Source organism: Salmo salar, chromosome 14 (assembly GCF_965601325.2).
Source record: "Salmo salar chromosome 14, fSalSal1, whole genome shotgun sequence".
In the NCBI taxonomy this organism is placed as follows: Eukaryota; Metazoa; Chordata; class Actinopteri; order Salmoniformes; family Salmonidae; genus Salmo; species Salmo salar.
The window spans coordinates 49,074,942-49,100,079 of NC_138304.1; the positions used below are offsets into that span (position 1 = coordinate 49,074,942).

At 42.1% G+C, this 25,138-nt stretch overlaps 2 protein-coding genes across 3 annotated transcripts; one reads left to right on the plus strand and one right to left on the minus strand.

The window, feature by feature from the left end:
* Positions 1-925: 925 nt before the first annotated feature.
* On the plus strand, positions 926-7,496 carry mul3 (mitochondrial E3 ubiquitin protein ligase 3). 2 transcript variants are annotated; one of them, NM_001279087.1, is given in 5 exon segments: positions 926-969; positions 4,292-4,420; positions 4,507-4,594; positions 4,697-4,817; positions 6,096-7,486. In NM_001279087.1, coding segments are annotated over 4 exon segments (825 nt in total). In that variant the 5' UTR covers positions 926-969; positions 4,292-4,300; the 3' UTR covers positions 6,592-7,486.
* On the minus strand, positions 7,483-24,337 carry eif2b5 (eukaryotic translation initiation factor 2B, subunit 5 epsilon). Its single transcript, NM_001165302.1, is given in 16 exon segments — positions 7,483-8,113; positions 8,290-8,400; positions 10,205-10,330; positions 10,764-10,887; positions 12,312-12,402; positions 12,496-12,600; positions 12,715-12,813; positions 13,785-13,929; positions 14,248-14,393; positions 17,423-17,735; positions 17,886-17,963; positions 18,344-18,424; positions 19,132-19,309; positions 21,944-22,129; positions 22,242-22,366; positions 24,128-24,337. Coding segments are annotated over 16 exon segments (2,109 nt in total). The 5' UTR covers positions 24,266-24,337; the 3' UTR covers positions 7,483-8,050.
* Between the last annotated feature and the right edge of the window lie 801 nt (positions 24,338-25,138).

Sequence of the window (25,138 nt, forward strand, 5' to 3'; positions counted from 1 at the left end):
TTTAAAGGCACTGTTGGATAAACTACAGCAGTGTTTGTCAACTCCAGTCCTGGGGACCCACAGTTAATAAGCACAATTGTTTAACGATCGTCCTGAGGTGACTGCAGAAAGGTTACACAGAATCTGGAATCAGACAAAGTTACTCAGAATACAGAATCGGACAGAAAGTTGGGTGAAGTTTATCACAGTTTTCCCCTGACATTTTGTAGTTTGAAATTCTGTCTGGGTACCTTAAATCAAACAAAACGAGAGATGATGGCTGCTAGTGACATTGTCTCTTTGGAAGCTGTCCTGCCAAGACATAGGCATTATATCTCAACCTAAGGAGTACCTTGAAGTTTTTTTGTTGTTGTTGAAAGGTTTCAGACTCACTCCACAGATAAATGTGGTGCAGAAAGAGAGTGTGAGAGATTATTTCAAAGACAGTATGTGTAATAGCAAAGTTTAGCCTACTGAGATATGAGAAAATGTTCAATAATAAAACAGACAGGATGAGGAAGCTGATTGTGTCAATCAGTGGATATTTACCCATGAGTCATTGGGCTGAGGGAGTCACACTGGACAGTTAGCCTTCGCACATACAAAAAAAACACAGTAGACATATTGAACAAAACATTATTATTTTTTTTGTGACTGGTGCAATGTACCATACATTATACATCAGTTGAAAAGGTAACTAAGTGCCTCAATTATTCAGTGGACAAGCGTCCTAAACCCAGAGCCCTTTATTGAAATAAATGACTCTTAACGAAACCCATGGCTTTGCTGCCACCTGGAGGTCACGTCTTCTAATTCATGTTGTAAAACTACTAGTGGGCGGGTACGAACGCAACATACCATTGGCTTAGCAAGTGCAACGTCAGCAACGCGTAAACTAAAGGAAGTGAAACCTAAATGACTCGCCTTGACTTTAGTTTTGGAATTGTTTCAGGTTATTCGTTCCGTTTGACTGTGTGTGTTTTAGAATAGGTGAGTAACTGGGATTTATTAATTCACATCAAAGCCATTTGACTAAATCCAACATTACCAATATATATCGTTGTGTTCCTCTTCCTGTCTTGTTCTTCTTACAAGGTAAACAATCAGGCTACATTGCATTTTTTCAGTCACCAGGGGTGTAATCAAAGAACAGTGAGGGTTAGCTATAAAACATATTTGGCGTAATCATTAGCCAAACAGTTGCAAACAGTTGAGTTTTGCAACGAAAACCAGTGTTTCTATTGGACAAATTCAGGTAGGTCCCTCCCCGTATCGTTTGCTTCCGTACGTTTTTCAACAGAATCGGCGTAATGAATACGTCCATGTTTTATCCATTGAACGTCAGAGGGGAATTAAGGTGCGTCTCTGGTTAAGAATACCAATGCTTAAAGGTGAAGTATGCAGAAATCGTTCCACCCATTTCCTGGTTGCTAAAATTCTAATAGTTTGCCTAATTTCAGTTTGTGACAAAAAAAAGCAAGAGAGAATCATTGTAACATCTAAACCGCTGTGAAATATATTTTCAACAACCACAAATATTGTATTTTCAGTATACATGGAGCAGATCTACCCCTTCTTAGACTTGCTTTCAAAGAAAATGACAGATTTATAAAGTCACCTTTCTATGGGAATTTGGTCTGTCACTCAAAGATAAAAATCTTTACTTTACATTTGTATTTGATGCATGTGACAAATAGACTTTACCGTGAAATGCTTACTTATACAAGCCCTTATTAACCTACAGTGCAGTTCAATCAGTGTACATATTGCAGCTTTAAATTTTACTGCGAAATAGAATTTACACATCAATACCAGTCTCTCGAAACAAATCACACCAAACATACAAGATCTTACTTGGAAAACAATAATCCCTGGTCAAAAGTCTCTATGTTGTGTACTTAGCGAGTAGACACACGCTAAGAAACCTAGTAGTGTGTATCTAAATCAAATCAATCGTTATTATTCACATATTTAGCAGATGTTATTGCGGGTATAGCGAAATACTTGTAATGTCTATGCCAAAAACTTTCTGGATGAACAAAAGCAAAACAGTGTATACTCATCTTACCATGTGGCTGGCCTCTTTGAGCCACATGCAAGCGTGTGTCATCAGGGGCTTAACTTGCACTCATAATAATGGCTGGAATGGCATTAAACACATGGAAACCGTGTGTTTGATGTATTCCACTGATTCTGCTCCAGTCATTACCACGAGCCCATCCTCTCCCCAATTAAGGCATCACCAACCTCCTGGGCTCCACATCCCAAGTCAACAAACAGTGGCTGTGTTTACACAGGTAGCCCAATTCTGATAATTTGCCCAATTATTGGCGAAATCTGATCTGATTGGTCAAAAGACCAATTAGTGGCAAAAAAATATTAGAATTGGCCTGCCTGTGTCAACATAGCCAGTGTGTGTGTGCAATGTAAATCACTGTGTTGACTCAAAAACTAAAGGAAGTGAAACCTAAATGACTCGCCTTGACTTTAGTTTTGGAATTGTTTCAGGTTATTCGTTCCGTTTGACTGTGTGTGTTTTAGAATAGGTGAGTAACTGGGATTTATTAATTCACATCAAAGCCATTTGACTAAATCCAACATTACCAATATATATCGTTGTGTTCCTCTTCCTGTCTTGTTCTTCTTACAAGGTAAACAATCAGGCTACATTGCATTTTTTCAGTCACCAGGGGTGTAATCAAAGAACAGTGAGGGTTAGCTATAAAACATATTTGGCGTAATCATTAGCCAAACAGTTGCAAACAGTTGAGTTTTGCAACGAAAACCAGTGTTTCTATTGGACAAATTCAGGTAGGTCCCTCCCCGTATCGTTTGCTTCCGTACGTTTTTCAACAGAATCGGCGTAATGAATACGTCCATGTTTTATCCATTGAACGTCAGAGGGGAATTAAGGTGCGTCTCTGGTTAAGAATACCAATGCTTAAAGGTGAAGTATGCAGAAATCGTTCCACCCATTTCCTGGTTGCTAAAATTCTAATAGTTTGCCTAATTTCAGTTTGTGACAAAAAAAAGCAAGAGAGAATCATTGTAACATCTAAACCGCTGTGAAATATATTTTCAACAACCACAAATATTGTATTTTCAGTATACATGGAGCAGATCTACCCCTTCTTAGACTTGCTTTCAAAGAAAATGACAGATTTATAAAGTCACCTTTCTATGGGAATTTGGTCTGTCACTCAAAGATAAAAATCTTTACTTTACATTTGTATTTGATGCATGTGACAAATAGACTTTACCGTGAAATGCTTACTTATACAAGCCCTTATTAACCTACAGTGCAGTTCAATCAGTGTACATATTGCAGCTTTAAATTTTACTGCGAAATAGAATTTACACATCAATACCAGTCTCTCGAAACAAATCACACCAAACATACAAGATCTTACTTGGAAAACAATAATCCCTGGTCAAAAGTCTCTATGTTGTGTACTTAGCGAGTAGACACACGCTAAGAAACCTAGTAGTGTGTATCTAAATCAAATCAATCGTTATTATTCACATATTTAGCAGATGTTATTGCGGGTATAGCGAAATACTTGTAATGTCTATGCCAAAAACTTTCTGGATGAACAAAAGCAAAACAGTGTATACTCATCTTACCATGTGGCTGGCCTCTTTGAGCCACATGCAAGCGTGTGTCATCAGGGGCTTAACTTGCACTCATAATAATGGCTGGAATGGCATTAAACACATGGAAACCGTGTGTTTGATGTATTCCACTGATTCTGCTCCAGTCATTACCACGAGCCCATCCTCTCCCCAATTAAGGCATCACCAACCTCCTGGGCTCCACATCCCAAGTCAACAAACAGTGGCTGTGTTTACACAGGTAGCCCAATTCTGATAATTTGCCCAATTATTGGCGAAATCTGATCTGATTGGTCAAAAGACCAATTAGTGGCAAAAAAATATTAGAATTGGCCTGCCTGTGTCAACATAGCCAGTGTGTGTGTGCAATGTAAATCACTGTGTTGACTCAAAAACATTTCCCCTCGTGAATCAGACACCAGAAGTTGGCCAGTACTCACTCGAGATTTGGTTTTAGGTTTGTGATCTGGATAAGGATGGGGCGGCAGGTAGCCTAGTGGTTAGAGCGTTGGGCTAGTAACTGAAAGGTTGCACGTTTGAATCCCCGAGCTGACAAGGTACAAATCTGTCATTCTGCCCCCTCAACAAGGCAGTTAACCCACTGTTCCCCAGTAGGCCGTTATTGAAAATAAGAATTTGTTCTTAACTGACTTGCCTAGTTAAATAAAATAAATAATGTTGATCTTATTTTCTATGACAGATTGACAGGATGAGTGACCTTCCCATCTTCAACCCATTGGTCCTGATCGGTGTGGGCTCCAGCTTTGCCTTCTCTGGCTTGTTTTACCACTTATACAAAGAGAAGAAAGATGAAATGGTCAAGCTGAAGGTAACACACACACACACACACACCACACACACACACACAAATGCAGAAATGAAGTACAGTTTCTGTTTCATTTCTCTCTCGAATAGGAAATACCCAAATTCATCCCGGATCAACACTTGGTAAGGATCCTCAAGGCATCGCCTCACAGAAAACTGCAGTACGTCGCAGTAGAAGGTAAGTGGAAACCCCCCTCTGAAACAGATTAAACAGCATTAGTTTAAAGAATGTGTTTATTACCAGTATATATTAGAGATGTGTGAAGTGTTCTTGTTCCAGGTTTGGTCCAGGCGGACGGTGAGACTCTGGCCAGTCAGTTTGTCCCAAGATGCTTTGGTGTGATCCAGAAAATAGCTGTAGAGGAACACTGGAAAGTGTGGAACAACATCACTAGAACATGGTTAGTACACAGCCATACATTAGCCATAATACAGCATTATGTACACATTCCAATAATATGTGGACACCTGCTCATCCAACATCTCATTCCAAAATCATGGGCATTAATATGGTGTTGGTCCCCCCCTTTGCTGCTATAACAGCCTCTACTCTTCTGGGAAGGCTTTCCACTAGATGTTGGGGCTGCAGGTAGCCTAGTGGTTAGAGCGTTGGGCCAGTGACCGAAAGGTTCCTAGATCGAATCCCCGAGCTGACAATGTAAAAATCTGTCGTTCTGCCCCTGAACAAGGCAGTTAACCCACTGTTCTTAGGCCATCATTGTAAATAAGAATTTGTTCTTAACTGACTTGCCTAGTTAAAGTAAAAAAATGTTGGAACATTGTTGCGGGGACTTGCTTCCATTCAGCCACGAGTGTTAGTGAGGTCGGGCACTGATGCTGGGCGATTAGGCCTGGCTCGCAGTCAGCGTTCCAATTAATCCCATAGGTGTTCTAAGGGGTTGAGGTCAGGGCTGTGCAGACCAGTCAATTTGGACCTCGCTTTGTGCACAGGGGCATTGTCATGCTGTAACAAGAAAGGGCCTTCCCCAAACTGTTGCCACAAAGTTGGAAGCACAGAATCACCAGACCATTATTCCTCCTACACCAAACTTTACAGTTGGCACTATGCATTTGGGCAGGTAGCGTTCTCCTGGCATCTGCCAAACCCAGATTCATCCAGTCGGACGACCAGATGGTGAAGCGTGATTCATCACTCTAGAGAACACGTTTTCAGTGCTCCAGAGTCCAATGGCAGCAAGCTTTACACCACTCCAGCCAACGCTTGGTATTGGGATCTGCTCGGCCATGGAAACCCATTTCATGAAGCTCGCGACGAACAGTTATTGTTGCTTCCAGAGGACAAACGATTTTTTCACGCTATGCGCTTTAGCACTCGGCGGTCCCGCTCTGTGAGCTTGTGTGGCCTACCACTTTGTGGCTGAGCCATTGTTGCTCCTAGACATTTCCAGTCATGGAGCTCTTCAGTATATTTGTCTATGGAGATTGCATGGGTGTGTGCTCGATTCTATACACCGGTCAGCAACGGGTGTGTCTGAAATAGCCGAATCCACTAATTTGAAGGGGGTGTCCACATACGTGTGTGTGTGTGTAATATATAGTGTAACTTGCTCAAAGTGGAACTTGGAATCATTTAGCTCTTTAAGAATCACAATTTCTAAAAGTAATACAATTCAGTACATACTAAGGTCAACACCATGTCCCCCCTCCCCTTTTCTCAGGTACTCCAGAACGACCAACAGGAAGGAGACTAACAACGCTGTTCCCTTCAGTCTGGTTGAACCAGGCGCCTACATCTCCGACATCACCGTCAAGGTCCATTCCCCTTTGGAGGCTTCCGGCTGGTTCCTGGAGAGAGTTCACTGCAGTGTCAAACACGCCCAGGAGGGCCTGGTGGACGTGTTGTTGGAGGGCCTCAGCGGCGAGCGGCCCATGGCGCAGAAGGAGACGGAGGAGCTGCTCCGTGTTGGAACCACTATGACGGGTTTCGGGGAGGTGGTGCTGGAGGGAGGGACAGGGACGACCATGAGGCTGCAGGCGCCACAAGATGGCCGCCGCTACATCCTGGTCCCCACGGACTACAAGGGGTTTATAGAGAGACATGAGGGTACGGCCAATCTGTGGAAGAGGCTGACGGCGCTGTTTGGGATTACGGGAGCATCGCTGCTGGCCGGGGCGGTTTATAGTACGATAGGGAAAAAGGACAGAAGAGATTAGTAGTTTTGATGCCTAAACCTTCTACCTAGCCCTCCTGCACATCTAAAATTATTGGATAGGTTTTAAGCAATATGTTGAAAATTCAACCCAGCCTATCAGAAGGTAAAGTATTGCTTAAACTTATCCTAGTTCTTTGTAGATATAAATATAATTTGTTAATGAGGGATTATGCCCTAGGTGAATGGTAAACGTCTGTAGTGAATATTATTAAACCACTCAATTCATAGGATTATGGAGGACCATAGGTATTGCAAGACAGTGTCTTGACAAATCCCGTCCACAGGGTATCAGTGGCACATAAGAAACAGTGTTTAAGTCGATACATCAACGGAGGACTTATACTGGAACGTAGACCAGCCATTCTTTTTTAATGAAATGTTCTGAATCGATCATTTTTCAAATATCTAGTTTTAATCATACTTGTTTTAAATCATTCTTGCCGGTCGCTGCGGTTTAGTTTAAGTAAGGTCTTTGAGATGGTGGTGTATTATGTGATAGACGTATGTATGACTAACATCAGCAGGTGAGTTTGCTAGTATAGAACACAACTACCTCTATACAGCATTAAACCACTGTGGTTACTTGAAAAATCACTCCCAGGGAAATCAGGTAAAACCTGTCTATACTGAACACTAAAGCAGATCTGTGACATTCTCTATTCATTGGTTGATAGCTCAGTTGGTAGAGCATGGTGTTTGCAACGCATGGTGTTGTGGGTTTGCAACGCCAGGGTTGTGGGTTCAATTCCCATGGGGGGCCAGCACAGAATTTTTTTTTTTTTAAATGTATGAAATGTATGCATTCACTACTATAAGTCGCTCTGGATAAGAGTGTCTGCTAAATGACTAAAATGTAAAATGTCTATGTTGGGAATATATTAAAACTACTCAGTGTGTTTAAACCTCTTTTTATTAGGGTGTTATTAAATCATACCACAGCTTTTCTTCTTGTGACATTGTGAGCAAGATGTCTGCTTGCGCTGTACACAATGACTAAATATCAACAACATCGTTTCCTTTTGGAGAAGCAATTATGAAGCTGCCACAGTGTCCAAACTGATAACCTTTGACATTCTGGGATGGTTTTCCCCAGACACAGATTTGGCCTAATCCTGGAATAAAAAGCTTTCTCAATGGAGAATGTCCACTAAAATAGATTTTTACTCCAGGACTAGGCTTAGGGCTGTATTTGCTTCGTATCGTGGAAGATCTACGTTATAGCTTATTTAAAAGGTAATGTTGGCGGCGACTGCATTCACGGTAAATGCTGTATATGTCGGCTCAAATCGGAAATTACCTTTAAATTTTAATGCGGATCTTCCGCGATACGGATTGAATCCAGCCCTTAATCTGTCTCGGGAAACCGGTCCTTTAAGTGCAGATTTAAAGTGAACCGCCATGGAAACCATGGAATTCTATTCACACAGTCTCAAGTCGTCAGTCTTTATTCCTCCTCTTCCTCACTCTCCTTCCTCCGAAGACTCATCCTCGGCTTCTTCCAACCACTGGATAAACTTCTGGAGCTGAGGAAGACAGGAAGACCTCTCAGCAATGTGTTTAGGCCTGGGGTCTGTACAGGACGTGCAGTGCCAAGCACTTAGGTATCGTCTAACTGCCCCCTCCATTGGAAAACGATGACTTTCCCAACACAATGCCTTTCTGGCTGTTATAATGTATAAGCTCTGTAAGTGGTACTCACTCCCTGGTTCTTGCGTAGCTGTCTGCTCTTGTCATTGGTGGCTCCTGTAGAGAACCATTTTAGGATGGCCTCCTCCTCAAGGATCTCCAGCTGGTACATTTTCATCAGCACCTACAGGGAAGACGACGACAACAGACATGTTAACGTCCAACATCACAAGTAAAAAAAAATTAAAAGTAAGAAGCGGGTTGGAACCGGTTCTGGGAACAGAACTGAAAATGACTTTTTTTTTGAGGAACAGAATCAGAAAGGCAAACGAAAGTGATCTATACTGTTTCGGGACATAACTGTTATTTAAACTATGATGGGAACTGGTTAACATTATTTTACGTATATGCAAAGCCCTCACACTCACTCAGAAAGTTATTCTAGTGTCTGCCTGCCATTAGGAAAATGTGGGGCTGGGAAGATTTACATTTAAACGGACATCCATATGTATTCAGATCCGACCTGGCCATCAATAAACAAGGAATATTGGCCAAATGAGACACATTTACGTGTCCGTAAAAGCAGCCTATAGCAAATTACAAAGACAGTAGCCTGCAATTGGCTGCGCCAAAGTTCTCATCTTAGTCCATTACAATATTTAAACCTCTCCTCGACATGTACCCTACTCACTGTAGACAGACCTACTCTTCTTTCTCTAACTTCAATGCATAAGGCGTCCATCTTTGTAATCAACAGTGGCCAAGGCTCCTCTCTCACTCTCTCCTAACAGCAGCAGGCACACAAAGAGTACGGTGCTGAAGTGCAGGCTATGATTAGACTGCCTCTTCTGGACAATTTGGCCAACTACAATTTTTATCTATTAGCTATCTATTAGTTAAAAATATGACATTTGGGCCTACTGGCTCATGGAAACCCTGGTGTCTGCGTGTATAGGGAACCTGCCCCTCCCCCTCAGAAGCATAGTCTAGAACCCTATTGGACATTACAACCTGCCCCTCCCCCTCAGGAGAATATTCTAGCACCCTACTGGACATTACAACCTGCCCCTCCCCCTCAGGAGAATAGTCTAGCACCCTACTGGACATTACAACCTGCCCCTCCCCCTCAGGAGAATATTCTAGCACCCTACTGGACATTACAACCTGCCCCTCCCCCTCAGGAGAATAGTCTAGCACCCTATTGGATATTACAACCTGCCCCTCCCCCTCAGGAGAATAGTCTAGCACCTTACTGGATATTACAACCTGCCCCTCCCCCTCAGGAGAATAGTCTAGCACCCTACTGGATATTACAACCTGCCCCTCCCCCTCAGGAGAATAGTCTAGCACCCTATTGGACATTACAACCTGCCCCTCCCCCTCAGCAGCATATTCTAGCACCCTATTGGATATTACAACCTGCCCCTCCCCCTCAGCAGCATATTCTAGCACCCTACTGGATATTACAGAAGAATGGATTAAACTTTTCAATGCTAGCTAAGGATAATATAGTTATCACGTCTCACATTGGATTTATTAACAACAACAAAAAAATACATGTTTTTATTCTAAATCTGGTGCTGCTCTGCAAAAAAAAGGAAAGAAAAAGGAACAGAAAGGAACGGATATAAACCGTTACTTTATTTTGGTTCCTAACTGGTTCAGAGCTTTATTTTGCTGGCCGCAACAGTGGAAGGTAACAACAACAAAAAAATAGTGGTTGGAAACGATTGGAAAATTATTTTGGGTTCAAACCCTTATCTGAGCCAGAACGGCTCATAGGGCAGGAGCCCATCTCCTGTTTCTGTAGCATGAGGCAGCTTAATGTACAAGTAGTAGGAACACTCCCTGGACAGGACTCTATCTATCGCAGGTCTACATACTACACTCTACCCACCTTGACCATAGCAGTTTGGGAGTCTCCTGCTCTAAGAACACAGACAGTCCAGACAGACAGTCCAGACAGACAGTCCAGACAGACAACCCACCTTGACCATAGCAGTCTGATGAGTCTCCTGCTCCAGGAACAGCTCCTCCACAGCAGACAGACAGTCCAGGTGATCCTGAGCTCTCTTGATGTAGTTCTTAAACACCGGAGACCACGTCTTCAGCAGCTGAGAGGCGGGGGGGGGGGGGGGGGGAGGAGAAGAGAAAATAGGCTATTCTTTGACCGTCTCGGCTCTCTGTCCCTCATTACATCTCTAACTGTTTTTTGGGGGGTGGAGATAGGAGCTGGTCATTTTTGTAAGTGATTTGTCTGTAAAAATGAAGCGCTAGATAAATAAAATATATTTATTCTAATTATTGGTTGTAGAACAATCAATTGGAGTGTGGTGGTTGTAAGTACTTACAGGCAGTAGTGAACCAGTGTACTGTAGGGTGGTGGTTATAAGTACTTACAGGCAGTAGTGAACCAGTGTACTGTAGGGTGGTGGTTATAAGTACTTACAGGCAGTAGTGAACCAGTGTACTGTAGGGTGGTGGTTATAAGTACTTACAGGCAGTAGTGAACCAGTGTACTGTAGGGTGGTGGTTATAAGTACTTACAGGCAGTAGTGAACCAGTGTACTGTAGGGTGGTGAGCTGCGTCCCCTGCTGTTGGAAGGGATACTCCAGAACAACTCTTGTCAGTATCTGCATTACCTCCTTGAGAGTGATGTTATAGGCATACCTGGTGGGAGAGGGGAAGTATAAGATCTATACTCTGAAGATGGTAGCGTGGACAACATTTAGCTGGATCTGTTATAATGGGACTGAAAAACTAGTGCACTTCAACAGAGCTTGCACTTATCTGAACTGCACTTATCAGGAGCAGAGTATGACACACTTTTATCAGGGCTATGTGGGGCGGCAGGTAGCCTAGTGGTTAGAGCGTTGGACCAGTAACCCAAAAGGTTGCTGGATCGAATCCCTGAGCTGACAAGGTAAAAATCTGTCGTTCTACCCCTGAACAAGGCAGTTAACCCACTATTCCCCAGTAGGCCGTCATTTTAAATACGAATTTGCTCTTAACTGACTTGCCTAGTTAAAAAAAAAGAGTATTACATACTCTTGTCAGGAGCCGACTACTACTCACTCTTGTCAGGAGCCGACTACTACTCACTCTTGTCAGGAGCCGACTACTACTCACTCTTGTCAGGAGCCGACTACTACTCACTCTTGTCAGGAGCCGACTACTACTCACTCTTGTCAGGAGCCGACTACTACTCACTCTTGTCAGGAGCCGACTACTACTCTCTCTTGTCAGGAGCCGACTACTACTCTCTCTTGTCAGGAGCCGACTACTACTCTCTCTTGTCAGGAGCCGAATACTACTCTCTCTTGTCAGGAGCCGACTACTACTCACTCTTGTCAGGAGCCGACTACTACTCTCTCTTGTCAGGAGCCGACTACTACTCACTCTTGTCAGGAGCCGACTACTACTCACTCTTGTCAGGAGCCGACTACTACTCACTCTTGTCAGGAGCCGACTACTACTCACTCTTGTCAGGAGCCGACTACTACTCACTCTTGTCAGGAGCCGACTACTACTCACTCTTGTCAGGAGCCGACTACTACTCACTCTTATCAGGAGCCGACTACTACTCACTCTTATCAGGAGCCGACTACTACTCACTCTTATCAGGAGCCGACTACTACTCACTCTTATCAGGAGCCGACTACTACTCACTTATCAGGAACCGACTACTACTCACTTATCAGGAACCGACTACTACTCACTTATCAGGAACCGACTACTACTCACTTATCAGGAACCGACTACTACTCACTTATCAGGAACTGACTACTACTCACTTATCAGGAACTGACTACTACTCACTTATCAGGAACTGACTACTACTCACTTATCAGGAACTCACTACTACTCACTTATCAGGAACTCACTACTACTCACTTATCAGGAACTGACTACTACTCACTTATCAGGAACTGACTACTACTCACTTATCAGGAACTGACTACTACTCACTTATCAGGAACTGACTACTACTCACTTATCAGGAACTGACTACTACTCACTTATCAGGAACTGACTACTACTCACTTATCAGGAACTCACTACTACTCACTTATCAGGAACTCACTACTACTCACTTGAGAGAGTTGATCTCTAGGACCAGGTTGTCACAGACGATGTTCTCCTCCAAACCTCTCTGTAGTGTCCCCAACACTTCCAACTGGAAAGCTACACAAACACATTATTGCTATGGCATGTCATTTTGGATTTGTATCATCAATTCAACAAATCAATTCATTAATCAAATCGATATCCCCTCACCATTGACGTCGTCAATCTCTGGTGAGACACTGCGACTGCGATCCTGAGATTCCTCGCTGGCCTCACTCTCACTGTCACTCTCTGGGTCAGGGTTAAGCACCAGGCCTAGAGAGACAGGATATATATTTTATGACTGAGGGCATGGACAACTGGCCTCACCCAGTCTCTTCACACTCAGCAGACTACTTTGCATTAAGTTTTGTTTTGAAAGTGGCCTACCCCATAGACACTGTGCCAGCTCTTCATCCTCAGTGTCGTCCATACTGGCCTTCCAGATATAACCTTTACCCCCAGGTCCTACCTCGGCTGGATTAAACGCTGGATAGGTGAAACGGGCAGGTAAGGGTATACTGTTACAGTACAGTCAACAAGGTTTTGCTCACTGTCATTGACATAAATATCACAGATATGTCCTCAGATACCTTTGACATTATTTCCAAAAACAGATTTCCATAACATTGAATAACAATATAACTTTGGAAACAAGATACATTTCATTTCAAAACATTGTTTGTGGACTTATCAATTGTTGAAGAATCACATAAACCCGCGACAGTAATAAATAAACCTACTACAGTAATAAATAAACCCACGACAGTAATAAATAAACCCACAACGGTAATAAATAAACCTACTACAGTAATAAATAAACCCACGACAGTAATAAATAAACCCACAACGGTAATAAATAAACCTACTACAGTAATAAATAAACCCACGACAGTAATAAATAAACCCGCGACAGTAATAAATAAACCTACTACAGTAATAAATAAACCCACTACGGTAATAAATAAACCCACTACGGTAATAAATAAACCCACTACGGTAATAAATAAACCCACTACGGTAATAAATAAACCCACTACGGTAATAAATAAACCTACTACGGTAATAAATAAACCCACGACAGTAATAAATAAACCCACGACAGTAATAAATAAACCCACTACGGTAATAAATAAACCCACGACAGTAATAAATAAACCCGCGACAGTAATAAATAAACCCACTACGGTAATAAATAAACCCACGACAGTAATAAATAAACCCACTACGGTAATAAATAAACCCACTACGGTAATAAATAAAACCACGACAGTAATAAATAAACCCACTACGGTAATAAATAAACCCACTACGGTAATAAATAAACCCACGACAGTAATAAATAAACCCACTACGGTAATAAATAAACCCACTACGGTAATAAATAAACCCACTACGGTAATAAATAAACCCACTACGGTAATAAATAAACCCACGACAGTAATAAATAAACCCACGACCTTTCTGCCTGGTCTTGTCTTTGCTGTGTCCCACTTCCTGGTCATCACTGAGGAATTCATCATCATCATCTTCCTCCTCTTCCTCAGGGTGATGCATAGACACCACAGTCCCTTCTGGGAGGGACAGGTTCGGACCAATCACCACCTGGGAAACAGACAACATGGAATAATGGAAAAATACTCCTAAAGTACTCAAAAGTTACTATTTTGAAAGCATACTGTACCTAATAAAAAATGTTGATATTAGGAAAGAGTGAAAGGTAAACAGTTAACATGCTTCATGCTGGCGCTTACAATACGTAGCTACTGTTTACATAAATATTTCAATTAGCAGCTACATTGTAAAGTACTTAGAGAGCTACTGAAAAGCACTACAGAATCACAGTCCATTATGTACATTTAAGAGGGTAACATGTTTTCATTAAAACAGTGTTATTTGGTTGTAAAGACTTTGTTGCCTTACGTTGTATGCGAGGACACACTGTTTGTTGAGGCGTACAGCCTCTTTGACCACAGCCCCATCACACACCACTGACTGGTGAATCTCTACGTTGCTGGAGATGTGTACGTTGTTCCACATGTAGGCCCGGTCCAACACCACATTGTCCCCTATAGAGAGACATCAAAGAGAGGTGTCAGACTGCCAAGCTTCTCCAGGATCACTGGCATCTTGGAGAACCTGGCAGACTAGTAATGCAGAGCAGATTGAAGGAAAACTGCACCTTGGATTCACTCAATGTTTATTTAATTATTTATTTTAATCTGTATTTTACTATGCAAGTCAGTTAACCTCTCTAGGGTAGGGGGCAGTATTTGCATGGCCGGATAAAAAAACGTACCCGATTTAATCTGGTTATTACTACTGCCCAGTAACTAGAATATGCATATAATTGTTTGATTTGGATAGAAAACACCCTAACGTTTCTAAAACTGTTTGAATGGTGTCTGTGAGTATAACAGAACTCATATGACAGGCAAAAACCTGAGACGATTCCTTACAGGAAGTGCCATCTCTGACCATTTCTTGGCCTTCTACACTCTCTTTATTGAAAACTGAGGATCTCTGCTGTAACGTGACACTTCCTACGGCACCCATAGGCTCTCAGAAGGCGGCAGAATGTTGAATGATGACTTTGCAGCCCATTGCTGAAAAACAGTAGCGCATTTGGATAATGGTCGATCAGAGAACAATGAAACTGGGGCACGCGTGCACGAGAAGAGTCCATTTTAGATTTTTAGTCTTTGAACGAAAACAGGGTTTCCCGGTCGGAATATTATCGCTTTTTTTACGAGAAAAATCGCATAAAAATTGATTTTAAACAGCGGTTGACATGCTTCGAAGTACGGTAATGGAATATTTAGATTTTCTTTGTCACGAAACGCGTTGGGCGCGTCACCCTTCGGATAGTGTCTTGAACTCACGAACAAAACAGAGGATATTTGAACATAACTATGGATTATTTTGAACCAAACCAACATTTGTTATTGAAGTAGAAGTCCTGGGAGTGCATTCTGACGAAGAACAGCAAAGGTAATCCAATTTTTCTTATAGTAAATCTGAGTTTGGTGAGTGCCAAATTTGGTGGGTGTCAAAATAGCTAGCCCGTGATGGCGAGCTATCTACTCAGAATATTGCAAAATGTGCTTTTGCCGAAAAGCTATTTTAAAATCGGACATAGCGATTGCATAAAGGAGTTCTGTATCTATAATTCTTAAAATATTTGTTATGTTTTTTGTGAACGTTTATCGTGAGTAACTTAGTAAATTCACCGGAAGTTTGCGGTGGGTATGCTAGTTCTGAACGTCACATGCTAATGTAAAAAGCTGGTTTTTGATATAAATATGAACTTGATTGAACAAAACATGCATGTATTGTATAACATAATGTCCTAGGAGTGTCATGTGATAAAGATCATCAAAGGTTAGTGCTGCATTTAGCTGTGGTTTGGGTTTATGTGGCATTATATGCTAGCTTGAAAAATGGGTGTCTGATTATTTCTGGCTGGGTACTCTGCTGACATAATCTAATGTTTTGCTTTCGTTGTAAAGCCTTTTTGAAATCGGACAGTGTGGTTAGATTAACGAGAGTCTTGTCTTTAAAATGGTGTAAAATAGTCATATGTTTGAGAAATTGAAGTAATAGCATTTCTAAGGTATTTGAATATCGTGCCACGGGATTCCACTGGCTGTTGAGTAGGTGGGACAATTTCGTCCCACATACCCTAGAGAGGCTAATAACAAATTCTTATTTACAACGACTGCCTACCGGGAAACAATGGGTTAACTGCCTTGTCCAGGGGCAGTTTTTACCTTTTCAGCTCGGGGATTCGATCCAGCAACCTTTCGATTACTGGCCCAACGCTCTAACCACTAGGCTACCTGCCGCCTGTCCTTTATACTGAAAGGACAGGTGAGGTTCCCATGATCTAACCTCATGACTACCTTTGGTACAGAACTAAGCTCAGGTGATTGCTTCACTACAGTACCTATGATAGAAACAGGGTTCATACACATTTCGACAGATGGAATTGTATTACTTTTACATAACTAAATTTCCATGACCAACACTCGGCGGCATCTCTATTTACGTACAAATAAAGTAAGCTTAATGTGGTATCGACACTGGGAGGCTGCTCTCTGATACCATGTACCATCTCATGTTGTTGAGCAAGAGACTTAACCCCCACAAAGTAGAATACCTGTTAGACAACTGTATAAAACACATGGTCAACCCTCAGTCTGCAGAGATACTGGATGTGCAGGCTTTTGATCAAGCCCTGCTCAAACACAGAGACAGTTTATCAAGGTGTGGTTGAGCAGATCATTTCTGGGGACTGGAATACAAGCCTGCCCCCATTAGCTCTCCTGGAGGATGGTTGACCACTCTTGATGTAAAACATTTCAACATTACAACCAAATACGTTTTATGCCTTTTTAAATAATTCGCTCATTCAATATATCAAAGATCAAGTGGCTATGGCGGGCTACATATCCTTTTAAGACAGCTGAAGCAAGACCACAAATTCTATTCAGGAAATGTACCTTTACTAGTTTAGTCATATTTATCTTAGCTACCTTGGAAGTGTTTACTTTGCAGGCTGACTAGCATCTATTGGGTCGCAATGTCCCATACATTGGATGCCCAAATTAACTGGAAGTACTGTATCTACAAAACAAGTACAAGCCACATAATCCCAAAGGCTACATTTAATATTGTTTCCTAAAATTCATGTTCATGGTTATCAAATTATTATTTTCATTCACATGATTTGATTCACCGTTATTGAACCTAATACAAAGTCGAAGTGAATCGTTAGTTTTGTCAACCAAAAAAAAAATTGTTGAAATGAATCATATCAATTGTTTAAAAAAGGGAATCAACTTTGTATCGCCTTATTCGCGAGTGTCGGTGGAAAGTTTTTTGGGGACATGACGAAAACATTAATACGCGCTAATAATAGATCAAGAATTAACTAGAGGGTACAAGATATGTTTTGAATTGGCTATCTATTATGACTTTTCAGACTAACATTTTCCAAAACTTTTCCAGGCCTGGAAAACTCAATTTCAAAATACCATGACTTTTCCAGGATATTCATGACCTTACGAACCCTGTAGAAACAGTAACGGTATAATACCTATGGTGCAGTTGTTGCCGATGATGCTGTTTGATATGTGACAGTTGGCCCCGATGCTGGTGTCTCGACCAATCAGAACGTTCTCCTCCATCTGGCTGCCGTGCCCCAGGCTGACCTCGGCGCCCCGATAGACGTTATGACGGGAGTGGGTACACCCCTGCCCCTGCTGGTCCGTGAAGTTAGCCTCGGGGGTGAGGGGATAGACCCAGCGACGTACCATGTCCGAGGAGACGGAGTCATACATCTGCAGGTTGGATACGCGTGCTCCATAGCCATCCTGTGTTACATACAGGTGGATCTGGTTGCCCAGAATCTAGAGCAGGAGGACATAGTAGACTTGTTTGCTCGGGTAAGGATGTGTATAAGCTTTGGTTGGGGCATTGCTTGGGATGTTCTGGTTTCAATACAACATACAGTATATCTTATATACTGTATCATAATCACTGAATTTGTTTTCTCATACCTCTTCATTGACCAGAATCCCTCTGACAAAGTCATTCCTGGTCTGGTAGTCAAAGTTGTCTGTGAAGAGTTCAGCTACCTGTAAACAAAGCCAGTGTCATGTCTTCCATACAAGAGACTTGCAGCTCACCCAGTCCCCCCCCCCCCCCCCCCACCGGTTAAAGACGGGCAATTCCACAGCAAAGGAATTACGCTGAGAATCTGATTTTTCACTTTAAAATGTATGCCAAACAAAAACCATTGAATTCAAAAGTTGAACATATAATACAACTCTATGCACAATGATTACTTTGAACAATTTATACAGTAAAGCAAAAATATATATATACATTTCTGTGCAGATGCAAACTTTGTGGAAATGCTATGGTTTGTTAGTCTTTGAAATCAATGGATTTTGTTTGGTATACATTTTAATGTGCGTAATTCCATTACCATGGAATCGCCCAGACAGTAGATTACCTGTGGGGAACAGATACTGATGTGGCAGTCCAGCAGATCATGTCTGACTTCAAACTCATCACTTCCATGTTGGAAAATGTTCTGCAAGACAAAACACAATAGGTCAGTCTACCACTCCTGAACATCCACACATTCTGAAAAGAGGTTCAGGACTTAATATCTAAATGTTTATCTTTGCTTATAAACTTTCTGTTTGTATCTCTACTACTTGCTGTGCAGTAAATTTACCTTTTGGGGGATCCCATGGAGAACTGTTACGTTCCCATGGAGAACTGTTACGTTCCCATGATGAACTGTTACGTTCCCATGGAGAACTGTTACGTTCCCATGGAGAACTGTTACGTTCCCATGATGAACAGTTTCGTTACCATGGGGAACTGTTACGTTCCCATGGAGAACTGTTACGTTCCCATGATGAACTGTTACGTTCCCATGGAGAACTGTTACGTTCCCATGGGGAACTGTTACGTTCCCATGATGAACAGTTTCGTTACCATGGGGAACTGTTACGTTCCCATGATGAACTGTTACGTTCCCATGATGAACTGTTACGTTCCCATGATGAACTGTTACGTTCCCATGATGAACTGTTACGTTCCCATGATGAACTGTTTCGTTACCATGATGAACTGTTTCGTTACCATGGGGAACTGTTTCGTTACCATGGGGAACTGTTACGTTCCCATGGAGAACTGTTACGTTCCCATGGGGAACTGTTTCGTTACCATGGGGAACAGTTACGTTCCCATGGAGAACTGTTACGTTCCCATGATGAACTGTTACGTTACCATGGGGAACTGTAGCTTCTTAAGGCCCTGTGTCTTCTGGTAGTGGAGGACCCGCTTGCTCTTGCTGTCCATGACAACGATCACGTCATCCTCCTCGCAGCGAGACTTGTGGCCGGGAGAAGACTCTTTGAACACCATGGTCATCACAGAGATGTTCTTGTCCACCTTACGCCGGTGCCTTCATGAACAACATAATTCCTAGTGTTAATACGTGATCAATATGAAAAAGGTATACAAATAGGCCTACCCGCCCCATTGGTGTATTACATTTTATAAACTGGGTGGTTCGAGCCCTGAATGCTGATTGGCTGACAGCTGTAGTATATCAGACTGTATACCACGGGTGTGACAAAACATTTATTTTTACTGCTCTAATTACGTTGGTAACCAGTTTATAATAGCAATAAGGCACCTCAGGGGTTTGTGGTATATGGCCAATATATAACGGCTAAGGGCTGTGTCCAGGCACTCAGCGTTGCGTCGTTACTAAGAACAGCCCTTAGCCGTGGTTTATTGGCCATATACCACATCCCCTCAGGCCTTATTGCTATACAGCTGATTCCTAGTCAAGTGCTCATCACAATCTTGAATAGCTGGATCACATGTGCTGGATTAAAGCAGGGCTGGTGCAAAAGCCGGTATCTATGGAACGCCGTTTGGGTCTTCGCGTGTCAAAAAAGATACACGTCAAATAACACTATTTAACGCGTTAAATAAGCTTTTAATTTGAGACCTCAAATAACACAGTTTTATTATAGAATGTTGTGTGTTCTGAATTTGCACGTACAATCCATGCGCCACCAATAATATCAGTAGCTCTGTCAAAGCTGTACAAAAAAAAGTCTGCAAACAAGCAAACACCGGCCACGAACGATGTGTTTACAATACCGCGTTGGTAATAATGCATTATTTGTTAGACCGCAACATCTGGGGTAGCTAGCTTTATCTTGGTACCTAGCTAGCACCAATACAACCAGCCTGAAAACAATGACCAGTAGAAGCTGCAGTCATTTTCATTATTCTCAGCAATGATTTAGGAATCCTTGTGAGTAAGTATTAGCTAGGTAGCCACTTGTTGTTCGCCTATTGAAATTGAACTTCAGTTCATGAAAATAAATAGCTAGCCAGCTACTTAACCCTGTTGCCCAAAGCTAACATTATAAGCAGCCAGATAGCATCATCTGGCTAGTGAGGCTCGACTGGACAGTGTCGCTCGACCGGATCGGGTTGTGAAGCTAGCCACAATAAGGATTAGGCACAATAGTGGAATTTGCAGTTTGCCTTCAAAATAAAAGTACCTCTTTGAAAGTGATGCAGAAGGTTACAATTGGTGGAAACATGCCATATTTAGACTAGATAATGTTAAACAAGGTTGGAATGTGAAGCAATGAAATGGGGTATAGGTTTACTCGGTGACACCCACAGAACACAACTGTGAAGAGTTTACCAAATATTAGCATTATGACTGAGGGAAATCCCCTCCCCAGTCAGCCTATTGTGTGTATTGACATTCATATTGCACTGTACAGTTTTACCTAAGGATTGGGGATCAATTAAATGGGGTATCAGTCTACTCAATACCCAAGATATTTTTTTTCTCAACGTCCTCAGAGTTATCAGACTCCAGAACATCCACGCAGTATTGTTTTTCCTCTGGAATACTGGTCAATACACATAGGTTGACAATAAATGTGGCTCAATTCATAGTTGTTTCAGAGTCCAGCAATAAGAGCCTTGATGCTAATGTTCTCTGGGTGTCACTGAGTAGACTGATACCATGTCATTGATCCACAATCAATAGGTAAGGCTGTACACTAAAATACAGTGAAATAAGGATGCCCACAATGCAATTCTAAAGTATAATACATCCAGTGTGATTTCAACAGATTTTTGTCAAATTAACAAATGATTGTCTTTCATTGATTTTATATAACAACATTCCAACCTCTTTTAGCATGATCTATTCAATTATGGCATAAATCTACTATTTGTATTAATTTGCAACACTGTCAATGACATACTTTTATTTTGAGGCAGCAGGTAGCCTAGTGGTTAGAATGTTGGACTAGTAACCGAAAGGTTGCAAGATCAAATCCCCGAGCTGACAAGGTAAAGATCTGTTCTTCTGCCCCTGAACAACACTGTTCCTAGGCCGTCATTGAAAATAAGAATTTGTTCTTAACTGACCTGCCGAGTTAAATAAAGGTAAATATAAAATACTTTTATTTTAAAGGCAAACCGCAAAGTCCACTATTGTGGCTAATCAACATTGTGGCTAGCTTCACACAGTTGGGTCCGACCACCATTAATCAATTAAGAACTGTGTTATAAATTAGGGTTATTTTAGATGATGACACCTAGCTATATAGTTAGCTGAAACAGATGTCGTTTTGCTGTTTTTACGGAAGAACCTTGTTTGCATCCCTCAGCTAGCTAGCTTTTTTTATGACCAGCACTGTAACTGCGCGAGATAACTTTACCAGCATCATAGCATACGTATCGCTGAATCGTTGTGACATTAAATACGAGTGATAGTGTAATCAATGTGTAATAACTACGTAAAAAAAATGTATGTGGAGTGCAGTCATATTCAGGTCCTGATTGGTCAACAAGCTTATTTGACACGTCAAATGTATCTTTTTTGACTCACAAAGACCCAAACGACATTTCATAGGTATATGTAGCTCTCCAGGATGAGGTTTAGCCAACTCATGAGGATTGGCCACTCAAACCCTCCTCCTGGAGAGATGCTGGGTGTGCTGGCTTTTCCTCCAGCCCTGTTGTCTAAGGTCAAGGGTCAAAGGTGACTGACCGGTGCTCCTGTAGGGCCTGGCTGACGTCGATGTTGGATACGACGTCTCCGTAGACCAGGATGAAGTCGTTCCTCACCAGATTCTTGGCGTCCACATCCCGCAGCACGTCGCCGAGGGAACGGTACAGATCAGAGGTGATGATGTGGACCACGTTTGGAGAGGTGGGACGACACCACTTGGACTTACTGTTGGGAGGATGAGGAAACATTTATATTGAGAAAACCCTGTGTGTGTTTGGGCCCTAAATAGTGTCTATGACTAGTTTTTCCTGGTCAGAGTGTGTGTGTGTGTTCTTACAGCAGGTGGTCCTTGATCTTATTGGACATCCAGCAGCAGAAGACGAATGTCTCCTGAACACCAGTGGATGTTAGGAACTCCAGGGTGTAGTCTATCATGGCCACATTGCCCAACGGTAGGAGAGCCTGGATGGTACAAAACACAGCAGAGATGTGATGAGCGCAACAATGACCATCAGGTTTGGAGTCTCACATATAAAAGCATTAGGATGGTGTCGGGAAATCTGAAGTTCTGAGTGACGCTGGCTAGCACTCACGTGATATTTGGATTCCAAGATTAGACTGATGACCAGAATGATGGCAACTTTATTTTAATTTTCTTTAACTAGGCAAGTCAGTTAAGAACCAAATTCTTATTTACAACGACGGCCTACCAAAAGGCAAAAGGCCTCCTGCGGGGACAGGGGCCTGGGATTAAAAATAAATAATGAATACAATATAAATATAGGACAAAACACACATCACAACAAGAGAGACAACACAACACTACATAAAGAGAGACCTAAGACAACAACATAGCAAGGCAGCTACACATGACAACACAGCATTGTAGCAACACAACATAACAACAATATGGTAGCAGCACAAAACATGGTACAAACATTATTGGGCCCAGACAACAGCACAAAGGGCAAGAAGGTAGAGACAACAATACATCACACAAAGCAGCCACAACTGTCAGTAAGAGTGTCCATGATTGAGTCTTTGAAGGAAGAGATGGAGATAAAACTGTCCAGTTTGAGTGTTTGTTGCAGCTCGTTCCAGTCGCTAGCTGCAGCGAACTGAAAAGAGGAGAGTCCCAGGGATGTGTGTGCTTTGGGGACCTTTAACAGAATGCGACTGGCAGAATGGGTGTTGTATGCGGAGGATGAGGGCTGCTGTAGATATCTTAGATAGGGGGGAGTGAGGCCTAAGAGGGTTTTATAAATAAGCATCAACCAGTGGGTCTTGCGACGATTATACAGAGATGACCAGTTTACAGAAGAGTAGAGAGTGCAGTGATGTGTCCTATTGGAGCATTGGTGGCAAATCTGATGGCCAAATGGTAAAGAACATCTAGCTGCTCGAGAGCACCCTTACCTGCCAATCAATAAATTATGTCTCCGTAATCTAGCATGGGTAGGATGGTCATCTGAATCAGGGTTATTTTGGCAGCTGGGGTGAAAGAGGAGCGATTACGATAGAGGAAACCAAGTCTAGATTTAACTTCAGCCTGAAGCTTTAATATGTGCTGAGAGAAGGACAGTACACCGTACTTGTGTGAGGTGACTACCTCAAGCTCTAAACCCTCAGAGGTAGTAATAACACCTGTGGGAAGAGGGGCATTCTTCTTACCAAACCACATGACCTTTGTTTTGGAGGTGTTCAGAACAAGGTTAAGGGTAGAGAAAGCTTGTTGGACAAGTTAAAAACATATATATATATATATATTTTTTTACCAATGTCCATTTACTAGCAGGATTAATAAATGAACATTGTTGTTGTGCTTTTGTCACGATTAGTCTAGCAGCTACATGGATCTGATGGTGTCCCACTTAAAGAGATGATCATTTATCATGCCATCTGGAACAGTGATACAATTGCTGGTTCGCTACCTAACTAAACTACAGACGAGATCTGTTGACATGTGTCTCCCACAGATTTTCTACCACGAATATTACTAACTAGTTAGGAGGAAAACACATTGGCCATAATTGTTATGAAATGTTGCATTTCAAGAACACGAGGTTGCTTGCAAGAACGGTAGCTAGCTAGCTATGCTAGCGCTGTCATCCATTGACAATAACATGCATGCACTTAGCCCTAGATCATGACTCTCAGTTCCATCTGCCACCTAGAGTTTTCGAGCGCTAGCATGCACTATTAAGCCATGGCACCATCGCATACCCTGGGTTGGTCTTTGGAGATGGGGAAGAACCTCCGGTTGAAGCTATCGGCGACTAGCACAGCTTGAAGCGGCTGCTCCTCTTCCTCCTGTTCACTGGTGACATTACCTTTCTTCTGTTTTCCTCCTCTGCTAGACATGGTGTTTGTCTGAGAACTAGGTAGCTAGTTAACGTTACTAGCAAAATTTCAACAACCTTTCGTCAGATAGTAACAACCACAGATAGAACAATGAGCCAGATGTTGCACCGGATGTATAAATCTGAAGCATCCGGTTGGCATTTCCACTCACCACCAAATATGGTGATGAGAGGAAGCCCAGTGGCCGAAGATGAAGTGAGATGGATTTTGAACGACATTCTGCTAATTTTTTCATTGATGAAACATTTGATCTTAATACAGTTATTATCATTTTTTTAATTTAACTAGGCAAGTCAGTTAAGAACAAATTCTTATTTACAATGATGGCCTACCGGGGAACAGTGAGTTAACTGCCTTATTCTGGGGCAGAACAACAGATTTCTACCTTATTAGCTTGGGGATTTGATCCAGCAACCTTTTGGTTACTGGCCCAATGCTCTAACCACTAGGCTACCTGCCCCAAACTAAAATATAAAACCTCTTCTCCCAACTAAAATCTATATGTTTCTAGGCGTTCCCTAACGGAAATATGCAAATACCTGCTTGAACGTGCAAATAAGATCTCGCTAGATCGTGCTTGGTTCGCCCACCTTCTTGCTTGTTCTGTCCACTATGATTAAGGTTGTGGTCTATCTTGAGTTAGTTATACAAATCTTTGGTACAACTACGGTGTCTGCGTTGGGACCGGTCATCTTATTTGGTGGGATTTATCAGCGGTTGGCATCCAACGTTAATGGTGCATTACCGCCACCTACTGTACTGGGGTGTGGACTATGAGATTGAGAACTCTTGTTCTTCTTCCAGACCCTTATAAAACCGGTCTTAAAGGAAATGCAACATCGCCTGAAGGTTATCTTAACAACTCAATTAAAC

What these genes read in the sequence shown, in the direction of transcription:
- mul3 (XM_082960661.1), top strand. Translation starts at nt 4,301, where the DNA reads ATGAGTGACCTTCCCATCTTCAACCCATTGGTCCTGATCGGTGTGGGC. An exon ending in ATGAAATGGTCAAGCTGAAG is followed by an intron (nt 4,421 to 4,506) that starts GTAACACACACA and finishes TCTCTCGAATAG; the next exon opens with GAAATACCCAAATTCATCCC. An exon ending in AACAACATCACTAGAACATG is followed by an intron (nt 4,818 to 6,095) that starts GTTAGTACACAG and finishes CCCTTTTCTCAG; the next exon opens with GTACTCCAGAACGACCAACA.